The following is a 21,313-nucleotide window of genomic DNA, read 5'->3' on the forward strand; positions in this document are numbered from 1 at the left end:
ACTGACTAATGCAAAAAAAAAAACGGAAAAAATGCAATGCTCCGCCTAGTCACATCAACATTGCAAACGTGTCAGGGCGACATGGGCACACAGGGCTCTGTAAATCTAAATATAGCCGTCTAATGTTGATACCTAAGCCTCTCGCAAATGCTGCGTTCACTTGCTCCTCCAGACTCAATCACACTAGCTACTTTGATCAGAATGAAGTAAACTTCAAAGCATACTTAGTGAAATGCGCTATTTTTTGCCCTGACACGTTTGCAATGTTAATGTGACTTAAAAGGGACAGGCACACTACACACAAAACATTTAAGTAGACATTTTTCCGCAAACAAAATAAGGAACTAGGCCGGGGTGTTTTCTTAGTTACGACGCTAAGTGATCGACTCTGAGTTTCTGAAGAAAGGGAATGGTTGTGTTTTCTGGTTGTTGGTAGAAAAGCTTTTGTGTGAATTGCTGGGATCGGACGAACTTAACCTACTGCTTTATTGTTTGCAGAGAACGCACATTGGACACCTTTTCTAGTGAAGTCTCTTGAGTTTGTGTAGCAGCATCAGGGCTTCAGAGGTCATCTGTCCAGTTTGAAGAGATGTGACCTCTCTCCATGGTGCTGACTGACCAGTAAAACAATGATTTAGGGAGGCAATAATTCGGTCTATTTCCGATGTAATGCTGATTAATGAATGTTGTTTAATGTCGGCTTTTCTCCAATGAACGTAGTTTCCTATTCAAGCAACAATAAATGAACAAACCAATGGTGATAAATACATGGCCTTCATGTTGGAGTAGCACCTCTGGTCAGGTTGTTGTGCTGTCCATTGAAGAATCTGCCAGTATTGAATAGACAAAATTCCATAGAAAAGCTTAGACAAGTCAGTGTGTGAGGTTAACTCATTCTGCCATTGACGGCAATAGGCGTCCAATCCATTTTCATTGGGCGATTGGCAGTTAAAGAGCCCATTCATTCACTGCGCTTGTCAACAGTACATTTCAACCAGAGCTTCCACTTTAAATGTATTGGTCGTCTGGCAACTGCATTTGAACTGCACTTGAGTTTGAGTTAGATTTATTGGATAAAGGGACTATACAAATTAATGAACATTTACCGTTGTGGTCAAAAGTTTACATACATTTGTGAAGAACATAATGTCATGGCTCTCTTGAGTTTCCGGTTATTTCTACAACTCTGATTTTTCTCTGATAGAGTGATTGGAACAGATACTTCTTTGTCACAAAAAACATTCATGAAGTTTGGTTCTTTTATGACTTTATTATGGGTGAACAGAAAAAAAGTGATCAAATCTGCTGGGTCAAAAATATACATACAGCAGCGCTAATATTTGGTAACGTCCCTTGGCCATTTTCACTTCAATTAGGTGCTTTTGGTAGCCATCCACAAGCTTCTGGCAAGCTTCTGGTTGAATCTTTGACCACTCCTCTTGACAGAATTGGTGCAGTTCAGTTAAATTTGATGGCTTTCTGACATGGACTTGTTTCTTCAGCATTGTCCACAGGTTCTCAATGGGGTTTAAGTCAGGACTTAGGGAAAGCCATTCGAAAACCTTAATTCTAGCCTGATTTAGCCATTCCATTACCACTTTTGATGTGTGTTTGGGGTCATTGTCCTGTTGGAACACCCAACTGCACCCAAGACCCAATCTTCGGGCTGATGACTTTAGGTTATCTTGAAGAATTTGAAGGTAATCCTCCTTCTTCATTATCCCATTTACTCTCTGTAAAGCACCAGTTCCATTGGCAGCAAAACAGCCCCACAGCATAATACTACCACCACCGTGCTTGACGGGAGGTATGGTGTACTTGGGGTTAAAGAACTCACCTTTTCTCCTCCACACATATTGCTGGGCATTGTGGCCAAACAGCTCGATTTTTGTTTCGTCTGACCACAGAACTTTCCTCCAGAAGGTCTTATCTTTGTCCATGTGATCAGCAGCAAACTTCAGTCGAGCCTTAAGGTGCCGCTTTTGGAGCAAGGGCTTCCTTCTTGCACGGCAGCCTCTCAGTCCATGGAGATTCAAAACGCGCTTGACTGTGGACACTGACACCTGTGTTCCAGCAGCTTCTAATTCTTTGCAGATCTGCTTTTTGGTGATTCTCGGTTGAATCTTCACCCTCCTGACCAATTTTCACTCAGCAGCAAGTGATAGCTTGCGTTTTCTTCCTGATCGTGGCAGTGACAAAACAGTGCCATGCACTTTATACTTACAAACAATTGTTTGCACTGTTGCTCTTGGGACCTGCACCTGCTTTGAAATGGCTGCAAGTGACTTTCCTGACTTGTTCAAGTCAAGGATTCGCTTTTACAGATCCATGCTGAGCTCCTTTGACTTTCCCATTGTAGCGTTTGTGGGCGTTTGCATCCAATGAGCCCTATTTAAATGGCTTCAGAGAAGTCACCAGCTGTAGTCACTCGTAATCACTCACAAGAAGTTAAGAGGCAATGCTATGAAGCTCATTTCACTGACACAACTGTCTAAGTCACCAAAATTGCTAATTCGTGTTGCTGTATGTATATTTTTGACCCAGCAGATTTGATCACTTTTTCTGTTAACCCATAATAAAGTCATAAAAGAACCAAACTTCATGAATGTTTTTGTGACAAAGAAGTATCTGTTCCAATCACTCTATCAGAGAAAAATCAGAGTTGTAGAAATAACTGGAAACTCAAGAGAGCCATGACATTATGTTCTTCACAAGTGTATGTCAACTTTTGACCACAACTGTACATGTAAATATGTAAAATTATAGCCACAGGTTAATTCCCTTTGTGAAATTAATTTCCCACCCCTGCCTTAATATTAAACCTCTTTTTAAAGTACATTCTTAGACCACAAAATTTTGAGAGCGAGCGAATCCGGCGACCAATTGTCCGTTCGACCAAGTGTCCGTCGACGAAACGTCAAGGTACCGGTGTTTTGTTTTCCCAGTCTGATTATTATTTACGTACCTTTTTAGTTGTACATACACAACGACTGGTGCTGGAACAGTAGGATCATTAACACTCACTGTTCTCATGATTTAGAGCTCTTGGCAGTCTGTGCAGGCCCTTCTATCTACCAAGGGAGCTAACGGTAGTCATTGTAATGGCTTTTTACATCCCACCGGATACTAACGTTAGCACGGCACATAGCCTCCTGCTAGCGACTGTAAACAAACAGCAGCTTGACCACCCCTATGGAGTCCTTATTGTCGCCGGTGACTTCAACAAAGCATGTTTAAAGACTGTTCTGCCTAAGTTTATCCAGTACGTGAAGTGTCACACCAGAGGAGATAAAACTCTTGACCATGTTTATTCTAACATTAAACATGCTTATAGAGCCACACCCCTACCTCACCTTGCTGGATCCGACCATCTCTGCCTGTTCGTCACCCCCTCATACACTCCACTCCGGAGGCTAACAAGGCCACAAATAAAGATAATAAAAAATGGCCTGAGGACGCCCTTGCAGGACTGTTTTTCCCGCACCATTTGGTAACCTTTGGAACACCACAACCTCCAGGACTACACGGACACTGTACTTTCCTATATCAAAAACTGTACAGACACTGTCACTGTTAATAAACATATCCGGGTTTTTCCTAACCAAAAACCATGGATGACCAGTGAGACACAGGCACATTAAATGCCATAACGCCACCTTCAGGTCAGGGGACAAGTTACAATACAGCACTGCCAGAGCAGACCTGAAGAGCGGCATTAAAAAGGCCAAGGCAGTATATACAAGGAAAATTGAGGAGCAGTTCACAGAAAATAACCCAAGGAAGCTGTGGCAGGGAATACGACACATTACCAATTACAATGACAACAACAAGGTGTCTGCTCAGCCTTCAACACCAATACCGGACATTCTGGATTAAAAAAAACTCTCCCACCTTGGACTATCCTCTTCCATCTGCTGCTGGATTAAGAACTTCTTAACCAACCATCCACAAACTGTTAGACTTAGTCCCCACCTCTCTTCCTCCATTACACTGAGCAATGGCTCCCCTCAAGGTTGTGTACTGAGTCCTCTTCTATACTTTCTGTACACATACGACTGTACACCGACCCACCACTCTAACTCCATCATCAAATTTGCCGATGGCACCACTGTGGTCGGACTCATCTCAGGAGGGGATGAGTCTGCCTACAGAGATGAGGTCAACAAACTGTCTTCGTGGTGTTTGGTGAACAATCTCACACTAAACACCACAAAAACTAAAGAAATAATCCTGGACTTTCGTAAAACGCAACACATCTGGCCCCACTCCTCATAAATGGAGTATGCGTAGACAGGGCCCAGTCCTTCAAATTCCCGGGGGTCCACGTCACGGACAAACTCTCCTGGTCTACCAACACCACGGCAGTGGTGAAGAAGGCCCAGAAACTACTCCATTTCCTGAGGGTACTCAGGAGGAACAACTTGGACACTAAGCTTCTGGTAACCTTTTATAGAGCCACTGTGGAGAGCATCCTGGCATACTGCATTATAGTGTGGTACGCTGGAAGCACGGCAGCAGACAGAAAGATTGCCCGCCCTCGCTACCTCAGCAGGACATTGTTCAGGACCCATACCACCGTGAGTTTTTATATTTTTATATTACTTATTTATGTTTTTACTGGGAAAACGCACTTTGTGGAGTTGCACCACCAATTTCGTTATACGCAGCCGTGTATAATGACAATAAAGGCTTTTGATTTTTTTTGGGGGGGTCAGTAATAAGGACGAGTTAGTTGGTCGATGTGCACCAAAACTGAGCATGAGAAGGCAGCCGAGGAGGAACCATCCACCATTGCAACAGCACAAATCAGAAAAAAAAAACGGGGGAGAAACGAACTTTTCGACTTCGTGGAAAAAAACATCCTGAAAAAGTGTTCACGAGTCATGCCCACTTTGATGACGTTTGTTTGTCTTGTGCATTTGAGAAACATTATTAAAAGTCGTCAAAGTAGCTTTTTTCCCAAACGTTCATCAACCAGCACTGCAGAAGCAGGCAAGAACCAGAGGTGATTTATAAAATGGGCGTAAAATTACATTTCAAAGAAATAATAAAACGTTAATGCTTGTAGTTGATTAATGTTTTTGTTTGAATTCTTAATGCTGTGTTTATTAAATGTGTGTTCATGTTTGTGTGCTATCTCTATGTTGCATCCCAGTAGCTTTCTCTTGTTCCCATGCGTTTCAACATGGGTAGATTTTGTATATATACACTTGTTATTCATTTTGTGATATTAATAAATAATTTCAATCATTTTCTCTCATTTTTGTGTGTTTTTCACATCTTTCTTACAAAATTGGGACATGTCGAACAATTTTAAAGGGTTTAGTTGGTAATTGTGTGAGGACAGTGGAACAAATTAGAGAATCTACATATAAAGCACTGCTCTATTTATCAAATTTTCAAGTTACGAAAAAAGTTCTGGAACCAATTAATTTCATAAGTAGAAGTATGACTGTATAAATATACGCGCGCGCACGCACGCACGCACGCACGCACGCACACACACACACACACGAGTTGGCCATATTATTCCACTCAGAAAAACTGAAGGATTCAAAATAGTGATGCTAAAAATTTAAGTGGCTTACAGTTTTGTGCCCATTCTGACAGGCTACATGCAATGCTGTCTGCCCCATGGCATCCTCAACATCAACATTGGACACATGCTGGACCAGATCATGAAGGAGTTCAGTCCGCCCATTCACTGCCAACCAGTGGATCTGAACCAGAGGAGAGGAAAAAGACAAGAGTCTGAGAGCGCTGGCTATTTGAATACGTACAGTATATAAAATATCGTTATTGTTCACTCACAGCTGTCAGTCCCTCATTGTTGCAAATGTTGACATCAGCATTATATTCCAGTAGTTTGCCCATACATTTCTTCTGACTGAAAGGAACAGTATAAGAAGTTGGATTGTGATATAAAGACAGGGTAGGACACACTGATTACAATGCCACAATTTCAGGAATGTCAGAGTCAGAACTGCCGGACTGACATTAAGCACGCATACAGCGATAACCCTGTGGAAATGTAAATTTTAGCTGTTTGTATCCTCGTGACTACCAGTCGTTCCAATTTGTCTTCTGTAGAGGGCATTTGTAAACCTAAATATCTCCCACCCAGTGCATCCAATCGCATTAACTTTTGTGCTCGATAGGGGACATTCATGACATTTTTTTTCCTAGTAGTCAGGAGGATATCTGTTCTTCCACATCACCAAAACATGCATGGCCAGCTTGTTGAACATTCTAAAGTGTCTTTAGATCGGAGTATGAAAGTGAATGGTTGTTTGTCTCCTTGTGCCCAGCGATTAGCTGGCAACCATTTTAGCGTGTACCCCACCTCCAGCCCATAGTTGGTTGGGATATCCTCCAGTGGCACAACACCTCTTAACAGGATAAGAAGAACAGAACTCGAATGAATGATTGAATGTTTGCAATAAAAATTCTACTACGTTTTTTAAATTTGGTGTCCTCATTTAGACGGCAAATCAGCAGAGCAAATGTATAGTATTCAAATATTTCCAGTGCATAGGACTTTGTTCAGATGCCATTCCTAAAATATAGATCTAGTATTACATATTAAAACACTTTTTAAACCTTTATTATTCTTATTTTGCATTTTACTCCAAAATAAGTAAACAACCACAGTGTCAACAAAATGTGGTGATCCACTTTGCCTCTGCAGTACATCACGTTTATTTTAAAATAGAAAAAAATCATGAAAATGTCAAAATCTACGCTGAAACTCGCAAGCGGAAGACAGGAGATGAAAAATGGCGGAAGTCAGGCCAGCTCTTCTTCTTCGGCACTGAAATGGGGGGTCTCGGCGCAGAAGAAGCGAAATTTAACCGTGTCGTGCCTTTTCTCCGGATTACATTACATACATTTGGCAATGCGCACAGAGACTACGCTAAGCCTCTTCCAGCATTGTATGGATTTTAAATCCAAATTGAAAATGCCTCTTAAATGTCTTGCATCATCTAATCCAACATAAACTAATCTACTGTGCGTTACATCAGGAAGAAGAAGCGAACATTCGGTAACCACAAGAAATAAAATTATCGTTAAGATGGAGAATGCCCTATCGGAAGATGATTTCTCTGGATACCAACATAACTAACGCCACAACCTTTCACGTTAGCTTAGCTGCTTACGAAGACAATGAAGATGAGCCTCAGCCTCGTTCCAGTGCAGCGAGTGAGCCTCCTTGTCAGACCTGGAGGCAGCGCAACGCTACGTCGAGGGAGAGTTCCTTCACATAATTCTAGAGAATGGTTGTTTATCTTATGTAGCAAGTTTTTTTTTTGAAGACGATGCCTTCATGGACATGTTATTCAAAGATGAACTGAAAGTGCCGGGGTTCACATGGACTGCCTGATGCCCATCATTTGTGGGGATGCTGCTCGCTGGCTTCATGGCTAAGCCAGCCTTTATCTACAGGTTTGACCATCCTCCTGCATTAAAAAAACAAGAACAAACCCTTGCTGCTTGTCTACTGAATGAGCAACCGGAAAGCCTGGGTCACAGAAACCTTCACAAACTGAATCATCCCGAACGTGAAGCAGTACCTCGATGAAAGGGGGCTGCCATTCAAGGCACTGTGCAGAGGACTTGAACTGAATTGAATACCTTTATTGTCTTTATAAAAGTATACAGACGCTCCCCTACTCACGAACGAGTTAGGTTCCGAGCGATTGTTCATAAGTTGAATTTGTTCGTAAGTTTCTCAGTGCTATATTTTGTATTATAATTTATATTTAAAGCCTATATAAGTATATTGAAGGTTTATATAAGTGCATTTGTATGTTTACGGCTTGTATAAGTAACACAAACTGGTTTGTACTGAAAAAACATTTAATAAAATGGAGAGAATACATACATTACTGTATACATACATTAGAGAGAGATTTACTAGAAACTGGCCGAAAGAAGCTATCGAATGACGATTGCAGTTTTCTTTTTTTCATCATAAATGATGCGGTAGCACTGTATGGCATCATTCAATTGACGGTCGAACGATTCAAGTTGTATTCACGTGCAACGCTCACCACTTTCTGACGTGCATCAAGCTTCGTTATTATTGCCACTCATTTCAAATGAAATGGCTTGCCTCTTCCTTGCACCTCCCTCAATAGAAGCCTTTCGCTTTTCACCAACCATATTCAATAATGGATGCACAAGATATTTAATGATACAAATGAAAAAGGTTCTTTGCGCAGTGGAGATACGTTCACGCACTTCCGCATTGCAACGAACTGGGCAGAGGAAGGTGGATGCTAGGTGAGCTGAGCTCTCACAGCGCCAGGCGGCGGTAGTAGCGGCGGAAAGAAGCACTACAGTGGTACCTCGTCATACGACCGCTCGTCATACAAAATTCTCGTCTTACGGCAGAAATTTCGATCGAATAATTCGCCCGTCATGCGATCAAAATTTCGTGATGCGACCAAGCCAGGTCTCTTTTGCATATCTTTCGTGTATAACAATATCTACGAGCACGGAACGATTAATTCAGACGAGTTTCTCCTAAGACCAGGAAACGCACAACGCGCATGCGCGGGCAAAAAGAGGGCTTTCTGGGTAATGAAGTATACTCGTGCACACAACACCCATAGGCAATGGCAACCTTTCTCAGAATAAAACTTCATTACCCACAATCAATACGTGGGTAAGCTCAACTATTGTATTTCCTGTTATTCTTTCTAAGGAAAGAAGCTCCCGCGATCGTTCTTTAAAGACTATTTCTCGTTGGCAAGTGGTCGTGCGTTATCCTATTGTGAGGACATTTGTGTGCATCATTTTGGGAATATTTTGAAGGCAATACAACAGCAAACAGTCCATCGATAGCGAACGTGAGGGTGGAGGCGTGGCAAACCGCCAACCCGGAAAACGAAGGTAACAAAAGATTACAACAAAATTAGAATTCAGTTTTGTGTAAAGTTACATTAAACGTATGTTTGAGTGTCTGTATATATTAATCCAAGTTAATTTAAATTTGTTTGTTCCGTTTACGAGTGCGTTGTCGTGGAAAAAAAAAAAGGAACCCCCCCACGCGAACGAAATTTCCCGAATAAGGGGTGAATAAAGTTATCCAATCCAATCCAATTTGAGTTAGATTAAACATATTTTATTACTATTAAACCACTAGTTAAGTGTTACTTTGTTAATAGATGGCGAATTAGAAGAAATAAAACATTTTTTCCAATCCAATATCCTGTTTTTGGTGTTTTTTCAGAGGGCTGGAACGAATTAATTTGTTTTCCATTCATTTCAATGGAAAACGTCCGCTCGAGTTACGAGAATCTCGCCATACGAGCTCAGTTCCGGAACGGATTAAGCTCGTATCTCGAGGTACCACTGTACTTGGAAAAAGGCGCGCAATACAAAATCGAACTTAAGAACATTTTTCGACATAAACACAATTTGCAGACATGTTCGTATGTACCGTTGTTCGTAACTCGACTTTCTACGACACTGTGCTGGCATCTACAATGTTTTATGCAGTGCTCTGTTGGGGATGCGGGAGCACGGAGAGGGACAGGAACAGGCTGAATAAGCTGGTCAGGAGGGCCAGCTCTGTTCTGGGCTGTCCTCTGGACTCTGTGGAGGAAGTGGGAGAGCGGAGAATGCTGACCAGGATGATGTCCATCATGGACAGCACCTCCCACCCCCTACATGAGTCTGTGGAGTCCCTCCAAAGCTCCTTTAGTAATAGACTGCGGCACCCTCATTGCAGGAAGGAGCGCTTCCGCAGATCCTTCCTCCCAACAGCTGTCAGGCTCTTTAACAAAAAAATGGCTGAGTGTTAAGACCTACCGTATGCATGCATGTACATTTATGTGTATGTATGTATATATGTTATATGTGCTAAGCAACACGCTTATTTATTTATATATTTATTCATTAACGTACTTATTACCTATCTATTTATGTCTAAAATTTATGTCTGCATCGTCACCCTCTTGCTACTGTGACAACGAAATTTCCCGAATACGGGATGAATAAAGTTATCCAATCCAATCTTGAGATACGAGACAAATTTTAATATACCAGCAGACAGCGGACACAAGAGGCTGCTCATAAGAGCATCATGGGCACTGTCTCTCTCCCCGCAACTCCCTCAAGTAATGTCTCTGCGAGTCAGTGCGAATGGCGTATATACTACTCGTTGGCAAGTGGTCGTGCGTTATCCTATTGTGAGGACATTTGTGTGCATCATTTTCGGAATATTGTGAAGGGAATACAAAAGCAAACAACCGTCAATAGGTTGCATTTGAAAGTCAGGGTGGAGGCGGGGCAAATAGAGCCAAGAGAAGAAAGGTATCAAAATGTAAAACACAATTAGAATTAAGTTTAGTATAAGGCTAGATTAAACTTATTTTTGAGTGTCTGCATCGTAACCCAAGTTCATTTAAATTTGTTTATGTTATGTTACGAGCGCGTTGCCGTGCAAGAAAAATCCACCCCATCCCCCTCTCTCTCTCTGTCTGTCTCTCTCCTGTCCGCTAATTCCGTCTAATTTTAATATTAAACACATTTTAGTAGTATTAAACCGAAGCCCCCGCCCCTTTTGTGCCCCTCTCCCCTCGGCGAAATCCGCCCAATTTTAGTTAAATTAAACACTTTATTTCTATTAAACCACTAGTTATTTGTTACTTTGATAATAGATGGCGAATTAGAACAAATAAAAATGTTTTTCCAATCCAATATCCTGTTTTTGGTGTTTTTTTCAGAGGGTTGGAACAAATTAATTTGTTTTTTGTTCATTTCTATGGGAAACGTTGGCTTAAGTTATGAGAAAATCGACATACGAGCTCGTTAAGCTCGTATCTCGAGTTACCACTGTATTTAATATATTTTAAATATATATATATATATCAATTATATGTTTAGATATTAAAACAGTCTTTATATGCGTATACCTGCAATATTTAATAAATACACTTCTAGATACTTGTACTTGTGTTCTTGTATTTCTGTAATACGGTAGTAACGATAGGGATGACCTTACTTCGTGGTTTTTCTATTATCGTGGCCATATCTGGTCTACATTAGCTGCGATAATCGAGGGATTGTCGTATGCACCTTTTAACATCTGATAACATGTCAATTGTTCTTTTTGAATGTAAAACTGAATGATGGCAGTCAGACTGACCTTAAAGAAAGGAATTTCCATCTAAAATACTACTATAGTCATACCTCATCTGTAGGTATGAAATTTTCAGGTTACGAAAGCTTTTGAGATGCAAATGCCTCAAGATACAAAAACAAGATCCAAGTTACGAAAACGTCAATAGATTTTCTGTATCTGTTATTTTATTTTGACATTTTCAGGGATGGATTGTTTCTTGCTTGACACATTCACTAAACTCCACTGGGCTCTTATTGGCTGTCTTAAAACAAAAACTCCATGTTTCAAGATTCTCTTATATCCGTTCGACCACCATTCGTCGTTGCGTGCTTGGAGGAAGCTGTGACCGAGGGCTTTCAACGGACTCGCAGTCGACCGTCAACATGAACTGCAGCTTGCGATGTGCAAAATTGTGCCGTGGGAACAGGCGATGGGGCTGATGGTCAGTAAGGCGGACAATGACGAGTTGGTTGGGGGCATCAAAACGGACTCTCAACGGAGCAGGAGTTAATGCAACGCGCAGCAATACATGAGGAACTCGAGAAGGCGGTTGAGGAGGAAGCAGCCACCAATCCAAGAGCACAAATCAGAAAAAAATGGGGGAGAAAGTTTACTTCGCAACTTCATGGAAAAAACATCCTGAAAAAGTGTTCACGAGTTGTGTGATCGCTCAGTTTCACGATTTAAGAAACATTATTATAAGTCGTCAAAGTAAATTGTCTTTAGATCGCTGTTTCTCAAAACATCCGTCAGCAAGCACTGCCAAAGGGGAACTTAAACCCAAAAAAGTAAGGAGTGGCGATATATGAAATGGGTGAAATATTAGATCCCAAAGAAATCATAAATCGTTCATGAAAAAGATTAAAAGTTCAATGCAATCTTTTGAATTCTTTATTTTATGTTTATTATGTGTGCATATGTGCGTGTGTTCTCTCTCTTTTGCCTAAGGTTAGCTTCCTGAGACTTGTGCACCTGTAATTCAACACAAACAAATTTTGCATGTTTATTATTCATTTTAACCGCATATTTAATAATTTTATGATAATTTTCTCTCATTTTGCTGTGTCTTCACATCTTTCATACAAAATTGGGACACTTTGATCAATTTTAAAGAGTTTAGTTGGTAGTATTGTGAGGACCGTGGAACGAATTGAGAGAATTTATATATAAAGTACTGCTCTACATACGAAATTTTCAACATCCAAAAAAAGTTCTGGAACCAATTAATTTCGTAAGTAGAGGTACGACTGTGTATGTATGTTTTGACTGGTTTGTTTATGTTGGAATTATTGTAAATAAGTTATCCTGATTTTAGTTTAGACTGTCGAAATGTTAGTTAATAGAATTAGGGATGTCTCGAGCTCTGGGAAGTTTCACCTTATTCAACAAAGAGGAACTACCCAGGGGGTCCGACGCCTGTTTGAACTATTGTGTGAGGATTGCGGGATATCGGGAAAGAGATTATAAAGATGTTATCTTAAAAGAACATATGGTCATACATCAAAGAACCTTTTGTAACTGAGAGATATCCCTCTCTTTCCTTTGATCAGCTTGAAACTTCCTGTAACTTGGACAATAAGAGACTTGGCGAGAGGAGACATCTTCAGAGTGTGTCGGAGGATTGAGACGCGAGCAGTCCCGAGACCCTCTCATTTTTAAATAAAATAACCTCAATTCTTTGTGTTCTTACTTCTTTCAGATTGGTGATACAAATGTCTGGTGTTTAAACCTAACAGTTTATAACAGAAAATATTGTTTTTTTTTTAGGTTTTAGTCACTTGACATGTTTTAGCGTGTTACTCCCGCCTTCTGTATGAAAATACAGTCCAAGTCTGAGCATGTCAACATGAAAAAAGGAGTATATACATATATTTTTCCATGCCGCCATTTTGTAATTGATATTTTTTCAGTCCTGGATATCTCCATGCCATTTTATATGACACATAAACACCAAAAGACAAACTCTTACCCATTTCTTGCAGCAAGATGCAAAGGAGTACAGCCTGAGATGTCCTGGTAGTTTGGGTTGGCACCGCGCTTCAGAAGCAGAACAAGACACTCCACTGATCCACAGCTATACAATAAATAATAATACAAATTAATAAACAAACAGGCATGAAAATCATCAAAATATAATTCAAAAAAAAATCTTGACTCTTTTATCTACCTTTCTGGTTCCTTCTCACTTTCACCCTCAAACTTCTTTGGGTCAAAACAATTCATTCTTTCTTTTCAAACAATATGTGGCAAATACAATAAATTGAAAGAATCATATTCTAATTAGATCGATACATACAGTTATCCCTCAATTATCGCAGTTAATGTAGACCAGACCTGGCCACGATACACAAAAAAACGTGAAGTAGGGTCAGCCCTATTATAACTACCACAATACATGCTTTACATGCTTTTTGCGCCACGTAGGGTCTTATCTTTGTCCATGTGATCAGCAGCAAACTTCAGTCGAGGCTTAAGGTGCCGCTTTTGGAGCAAGGGCTTCCTTCTTGCACGGCAGCCTCTCAGTCCATGGAGATACAAAACACGCTTGACTGTGGACACTGACACCTGTGTTCCAGCAGCTTCTAATTCTTTGCAGATCTGCTTTTTGGTGATTCTCGGTTGAATCTTCACCCTCCTGACCAATTTTCACTCAGCAGCAAGTGATAGCTTGCGTTTTCTTCCTGATCGTGGCAGTGACAAAACAGTGCCATGCACTTTATACTTACAAACAATTGTTTGCACTGTTGCTCTTGGGACCTGCACCTGCTTTGAAATGGCTGCAAGTGACTTTCCTGACTTGTTCGCTTTTTCAGATCCATTCTGAGCTCCTTTGACTTTCCCATTGTAGCGTTTGTGGGCGTTTGCATCCAATGAGCCCTATTTAAATGGCCTCAGAGAAGTCACCAGCTGTAGTCACTCATAATCACTCACACAACTTTCTAAGTCACCAAAATTGCTAATTCGTGTTGCTGTATGTATATTTTTGACCCAGCAGATTTGATCACTTTTTTCTGTTTACCCATAATAAAGTCATAAAAGAACCAACTTAATGAATGTTTTTTGTGACAAAGAAGTATCTGTTCCAATCACTCCATCAGAGAAAAATCTGAGTAGTAGAAATAACTGGAAACTCAAGAGAGCCATGACACTATGTTTTTTACAAGTGTATGTAAACTTTTGACCACAACTGTATATAACGCACAAAACTTTGTAACAAAAAACTGAAGCAAGGTTCGGTCGGGTGCGCGTTATATATGAGGTCCATGAGGTATTCGCTTTTATGACCAAATCCCGGGGAAAAACTGCCCTCAGCCGATGAAAAAGTCCCCTCCGCAGCCGTTATAATGGAGGCATAAAACCTGTCTTAGTCCGCCAGATGGCATGCGAGAGTTCGTTCTACCAGGGCGCAGGGGATATAATCTAAGCACAGTCATTGCCATTGACACAAATTTTTAATGTCACACCAGTTTTACTGTTCTTTCCTTGCTTTTCTGGATTTGGATACATTCCCTCGTTCCTTACCCGCTCGCCTCTCAGTCCTTGATAAATATTGTGATAATGCATAAATGTGTATACTAAAGAACCAGTGTGGAATTTTTATGAATCATCAGTTGGAAATCGTTGTTACCAAAAAGACCCGTCTTATGGTAAGCCTAGAAAACAGTTTGACAGACGAGACTTCTTACTTGGCAGCAATGTGAAGCAAACTCCTCTTCACCCGTCCAAAGGCGTAGTTCACATCAAATTTTGAGTTGAGCAGCAATTCTGACACTGACCTTTAGTTAAAAAAAAAAAGAGCATGAACTGTGGTTTATTTTCCACGTGCTCTCAACCTCAGCGTCTTGTGCAAAATAACGTTAGCAAAGATGTTATGATTAATCAAAATAGAGATAATGTTTATAAATAATTTATTTTGCAAGTGGGATGAATGGAGCAGCAATAAGTTGGACAATTATTTGATCATTTTTGGTAAAATGCTTACCTGTGTTGGTCAGCCATGACCATTGGCATTAGTGTATATACTGCAATTTCATTGTCTGTGGAAGAAAGAATGTGAGAATCGTAGATAAAAATCATAAATAATCATTCATTGATCTTCCATACCACGCGTCCTAGATAGGGTTGCTGGAGCCTAACCGAGCTGACTGCAGGCGTAAGGCAGAGTACACCCTAGACCACTGTTCCCTCTAAGCTGCGCGCGTGCGCAATTGCGCACTACTCTCGTCTTCTCTGCGCAGCAGCAATCCTATGGCGCGCAGTAAAAAAAAAAAATGATTTTTTTTTTACCCCTTTCTTCATGATGGAGCCGTTTAAGCGGCAGCCAGTGGCAGTAGCTCTGTCCACTTATGTTTTTCGTGTTTTACAGCATGTTTTACATGAAAAATTAGAGGGAACATTGACATGCACCTGCTTGTGGCAGGTGTGATACTGGTGTGCCCATAGCGAGCAATGATGATGTCGTGACCGGATGATTCGCCAAAAGACGTTTCGCCGACGGACGTTTGACAGACGGACAGGTCTCCGAATGAACGTTCGTTCAAACAGCGTTTAATGATTAAATACAAATACTAGTATTTGTATTTAATCATTAAACGCTGTTTTCAGCTGGATTTGACCGAATTTGAGAGCATTTTGAGCCGTTTGGCGAATGGACGTATATAGACATTTTTTTGCCTCCATCGCGATATCATCACGACATTTTACCAAGGAATTCACTTCCCTGGGCTCGGTTCTAATGTCCAAAGGGCTCCAGTATTTGTATTTAATCATTAAATGCTGTTTTAGGATTGATTTGACCCGATTGCTGTCATTTTATGGCTTGGTTCTGCTACATCTGCCCGCCCAAGAGTGCTTATTCCCAGGCTGCCATTGATGGTAGACTAACATTGATTTTTACTATAATTTGGACAACACCGGCGGCGGGCCGGATTAAAAATCCTAACGGGCCGTATATGGCCCACGGGCCGAGGTTGAAAAACTTTTACACACACGATCCGGGGGCGGGGCGAGCGCGCGAATCCCGTTTCGGCGAAACCTCCGTTCGGCCGAATGAACGTTCGGCGGAACGTCCATTCGGCGACCTGCCCGTCTGTCAAACGTCCGTCGGCGAAACGTCTTTAGGCGAATCATCCGAGTACCGATGATGTCGCTCACACTGGTACTCAGTGCGCTCAGGGAGGTTGACTTTCTGCTCAGACCAACGAAAAATTAGAGGGAACATTGCCCTAGACTGGTTGCCAGTCAGCCATAGGGCACACAGAGAAATAAACTACCATACAGCGGGAATCGAGCCCGTGCCTGCCCGCACCAATGTCAGGCGAGCGAAACTCTACACAGAGGCAAAATAAAAAAAATCATAAATATGCTAATGAAAAATAAAGTACCGTAATTACTCGAATATAACACGCAGATTTTTGCTATATAATTAATTCCAATAGTTGGGGGTGCGTGTTATAATCAAAAACTTTTTTTTTATTTTATTTTATTTTATTTATTTATTTATTTTTTTGTGTCTTGTTACATGGCCCTTAGCCTGGTGCTTTTTCTTGCCAAATAAATTGAATTGAAATTGAATTGAATAAAATAAATTACAAATTTTCGATCGAAAAAAGCATTGTCAAACTCACTTTGACGCACGGATTTTACGTCATCTCGTAAAGCCAATCGGATTATGTGTTGTGGGAGGAAGAGGAAGTGGATGAAGGAAGCGTGGACGTTGATAGGATTCTCAACGAAGAGATGTATGAGAGGACAGACAAAGAGAGAGAGGAACTCTTCATTTGAAGGATTCTAATGAATAAATTTGTTTGAACAAAACAATCGTGAAACGAAGAAAAAAAGGTAAGATTTCTGATTTTCGTCAGCGGGAATTTTTAGGTGCGCACTATATTCGAGTACTGCGTTTTTCCAGATTTTTTTGGCCCAAAATTACCTGCGTGTTATTTTCGAGTGCGCGTTATATTCGAGTAATTACGGTACTTTGAAAACAGTGTTGAGTGTCATTTCACCTGTCCAAAAAAACTTGAAAATAATCTATGACAAGTCCACGCCCTTCTTCACCACTGAGGTATAATGGGTTACCCACAGACTCGGACTAAAGTACTCCTATAAATATGTGATGTTGTATTTGTAAATAAAAGTACTTTGAAAATACTGTTATGAGTGTCAGTACACCGGTTTTCAAAATATACTTAAAATAATCTGTGACAAATCCAGTCACACCTGTACTACTGAGTACAAAATTGAAATAAATGTACAGTGGTACCTCGTGATACAACATGCTCGTCATACAACATGCTCGTGTTACGCCGAAAATTTTGATCGAATAATTCGCTCGCGATACAATTTAAAATTTCGAGATGCGACGAAGCCAGGTGGCCATGACATGAGAGGCTGTTTATCATTGTAGCGCACTGTCTTTTTTTGCCGCATCTCTTCAGTGTATAAATACTATATCTACGAGGACTGAACGATTTATTCAGACTAGTTTCGACCAGGAAACGCACAACGCGCATGCGCGGGCAAAAAGCGGGCTTTCTGGGTAATGAAGTATACTCGTGCACACAACACCGATAGACAATGGCACTCTTTCTCAGAATAAAACTTCATTACCCACAATCAATATGTGGGTAAGCTCAGCTGTTGCATTTCCTGTTATTATTATCTAATACAAGGAGTATTATATTACTTCTCGTTCGCTGCTCATAAGAACATCAGGGGCACTGGCTCGCAACTACCTCTTTGTAATAGTATCTGTGGTCGCAACTCTCTCATAGGCGCCGTTCAAAGCGGTTGCGACCAGAGATGTTACAAAAAGGGAGTTGCGAGCCAGTGCCCCTAATGTTCTTATGAGCAGCGGAGCGATCACTGATACAAGACTGTTTCTCGTTGGCAAGTGGTCGTGCGTTATCCTATTGTGAGGACATTTGTGTGCATCATTTTCGGAATATTTTGAAGGGAATAGTACAACAGCAAACAGCCCATCGATAGCGAACGTGAGGGTGGAGGTGTGGCAAACAACTAACCCGGCCAGAACGAAGGTAAAAAAAAAAGATTAAAACAAAAACAGAATTCAGTTTTGTGTAAAGTTACATTAAACGTATGTTTGAGTGTCTGTATATATTAATCCAAGTTAATTTAAATTTGTTTGTTCCGTTTACGAGTGCGATGTCGTGTAAAAAAAAAAACAAAGCCCCTCCCACGCCCCCTCTGTGCGTCTTTCTCTCCCGTTGGCCCAATTTGAATAAGCCGGTCAGGAGGGCCAGCTCTGTTCTGGGCTGTCCTCTGGACTCTGTAGAGGAAGTGGGAGAGCGGAGAATGCTGACCAGGATGATGTCCATCATGGACAGCACCTCCCACCCCCTGCATGAGTTTGTGGAGTCCCTCCAAAGCTCCTTTAGCAATAGACTGCGGCACCCTCATTGCAGGAAGGAGCTCTTCCGCAGATCCTTCCTCCCATCAGCTGTCAGGCTCTTTAACAAAAAAATGGCTGAGTGTTAAGACCTACCGTATGCATGCATGTATATTTATGTGTATGTATGTATATATGTGCTAAGCAACACGCTTATTTATTTATATATTTATTCATGTATTTATTTATTAACTTACCTATTACCTATCTATTTATGTCTAAAATGCCTTTCCTATTCCTGCATCCTCACCCTCTTGCTACTGTGACAACGAAATTTCCCGAATAAGGGGTGAATAAAGTTATCCAATCCAATTTTAGTTAGATTAAACACATTTTATTACTATTAAACCACTGGTTATGTGTTACTTTGTTAATAGATGGGGAATTAGAAGAAATAAAACATTTTTTTCAATCCAATATCCTGTTTTTGGTGTTTTTTCAGAGGGTTGGAACGAATTAATTTGTTTTCAATTCATTTCAATGGGAAACGTTCGCTCGAGTTACGAAAACCTCAACATACGATCTCAGTCTCGGAACGGATTACGATCGTATGTCGAGGTACCACTGTACTTTGAAAATCCTGTTATATCTGTCATTTCTCCTGTTTTCAAAAAAATACTTAAAACTATTCTGTGACAAATCCACATATTTCTCTTTGATAGTTAAAGATTGAAGGAGGTGCACCATTTAAAAATAAAGCACAGGGTGGGGGCACGCACAGAAGACTGTGGCGTGGAAAGCAACATGATGACAAAATAAATACCGTATTTTCACACCTATAGGGCGCACCTAAAAGTCTAAAATGACTTGGTATGACTGTATTTACATATGTTCATTAACATGAATATGAATATGTTCATTAATATATGCAGTCCCTTATTAAATAAATCAAACTCAAACCAAATCAAATGAGTCATTTGAAGAGTAGAGGCAGGATGACGGCATGCTTTAAAGTCAATACAGTAATACCTTGACATACGAGTGCTCCAACATACAAGAAATTTGATACGGGGAAAATTCCGAGCAAATATATGCCTTGCGCGACGAGACAGATTTGAGATACGAGCATACGAGACAGCCTGGTGGCCGAGTCCGCGAGAGGCTGCTTATGATAACAGCTCACTGTCTTTCTCGCGTAAAGACATCTATGAGCACTGGGCATACACGTTGCATTTTTTTACTGGAGATAGCGTGACCGAGTCGATTATCTGGGAAAAGGTGAGCAGATTCTACATGGACTTGAAAGCAAAGCAAGCCTCTGAAAAAGACACCAGCAAAACCCTTCAAAGCAAGCCGTGGCTGGTTCGATAATAATAATAAAAAACTTACTTGCGAAACGAACACTCTGTTCTGACTCATGGAGAATCAGGAAATTCCGTCTAGAAAGCCGTGGTGGAATACATTACCATCTTTGGCTCTGTGCTATTGCACAGAAGGTTTAAATTTAATTTAACGTGAGATTAACTTATTTTTAAGTGTGTGTGTGTGTGTGTAGGAATCCAAGTTCATTTCAGCTAAATTTAAAGTTTATGTTATATTACAAGTGCGTCTGTCAAGTCTTTCTCCTGTCCTCTCTCTCTCTCTGGTCCGCGCTGTCTGTCTGTTCTGAGTAATGTCACACTATAATATTGGAGATCATAACCTAGATAGTTATTTGTTATTTTGAGTAGGTGGTGAATTAGAACCAATAAAATTGTTTTTTCATTGTAATATCCTGCTTTTTTGTGTTTTTTCAGAGGGTGGGACGAATTAATTTGTATTCAGTTCATTTCTATGGGAAAAGTTGATTTGAGATACGAGAAAATCAATGTACGAGCTCAGTCCGGAAATGCATTAACCTCGTATCACACGGTATTACTGTGAATATCAGGAGCAATTGAAAAACGTTCTTTATGCTCATTCAAATAATGCAGTTAAGCAATGGATAGACAGACCGACAGGAACTGTTGAGCAATTTGTAAACCAAGTATTACACGCAGAAAGAGTGCTAATTCAAAAGAGGAAAAAAGTAAACCAGGTCAAAGCTGTTGAAGCTGATTGGAATTTCATTGGAAGGAAAAAAAGAGGGCAGTTTACCCACGGCTGTTACTTTTGGTCTCATGGAAGAAACTTGAGTGCTTTTCAGTCTGGAAGCTAATAGAAAGTGTGAAGTGGTCAGAAGTTAATTGCAACGTCTGTTTGAACGTTATTTCAGGTTTAGTACGTCGGTATAATTGAAGTTATGACCTCTTAAAAACGCGTCAGGAGGAAATGCACTTTGAAACCCGGTCTGCGCCTCAAAATAATTTATGGATTCAGTGAATCAACCTATGAGCATTTAAGTCAGTTTTGTGCTCGATATAAATGTCATGCGGCCAATATGAGAACAGACTAAATAATAAATGTACAGTGGTACCTCGAGATACGAGCTTAATCCGTTCCGGGACTGAGCTCGTATGACAAGTTACTCGTAACTCGAGGTAAAGTTTCCCGTTGAAATGAATGGGAAACAAATTAATTCGTTCCAACTCTCTGAAAAAAACACCAGAAACAGGATATTGGATTGAAAAAAATGTTTTATTTCTTATAATTCGCCATATATTGACAAAGTAATAAATAACGAGTGGTTTAATCGAAATAAAGTGTTTAATCTAACTAAAATTGGCCGGATTTCGCCGAGGGGAGAGGGGCTTCGGTTTTTTTTTTCTTCCACACAACGCACTCGTAAACAGAACAAACACTCCACCCTCACGTTCGCTATCGATGGGCTGTTTGCTGTCGTACTATTCCCT

General features: G+C 40.6%; 1 protein-coding gene across 4 annotated transcripts in view; it reads right to left on the bottom strand.

Annotated features, from left to right (window-relative positions):
- The window catches only part of hace1 (HECT domain and ankyrin repeat containing E3 ubiquitin protein ligase 1), a 133,673-nt gene that overhangs the window by 98,434 nt on the left and 13,926 nt on the right, over positions 1-21,313 (bottom strand). For all 4 annotated transcript variants that reach the window (XM_077599241.1, XM_077599242.1, XM_077599240.1 and 1 more), the window contains exons 2-6: positions 15,114-15,168; positions 14,818-14,907; positions 13,101-13,205; positions 5,812-5,887; positions 5,589-5,720 (exon numbers count right to left, since the gene is read on the bottom strand). In XM_077599241.1, coding sequence (XP_077455367.1) covers positions 5,589-5,720; positions 5,812-5,887; positions 13,101-13,205; positions 14,818-14,907; positions 15,114-15,142 — 432 coding nt within the window. In that variant the 5' untranslated portion in view covers positions 15,143-15,168. The remainder of the gene's footprint in view (positions 1-5,588; positions 5,721-5,811; positions 5,888-13,100; positions 13,206-14,817; positions 14,908-15,113; positions 15,169-21,313) is intronic.

Source organism: Stigmatopora argus, chromosome 4 (assembly GCF_051989625.1).
Source record: "Stigmatopora argus isolate UIUO_Sarg chromosome 4, RoL_Sarg_1.0, whole genome shotgun sequence".
Taxonomy (NCBI): Eukaryota; Metazoa; Chordata; class Actinopteri; order Syngnathiformes; family Syngnathidae; genus Stigmatopora; species Stigmatopora argus.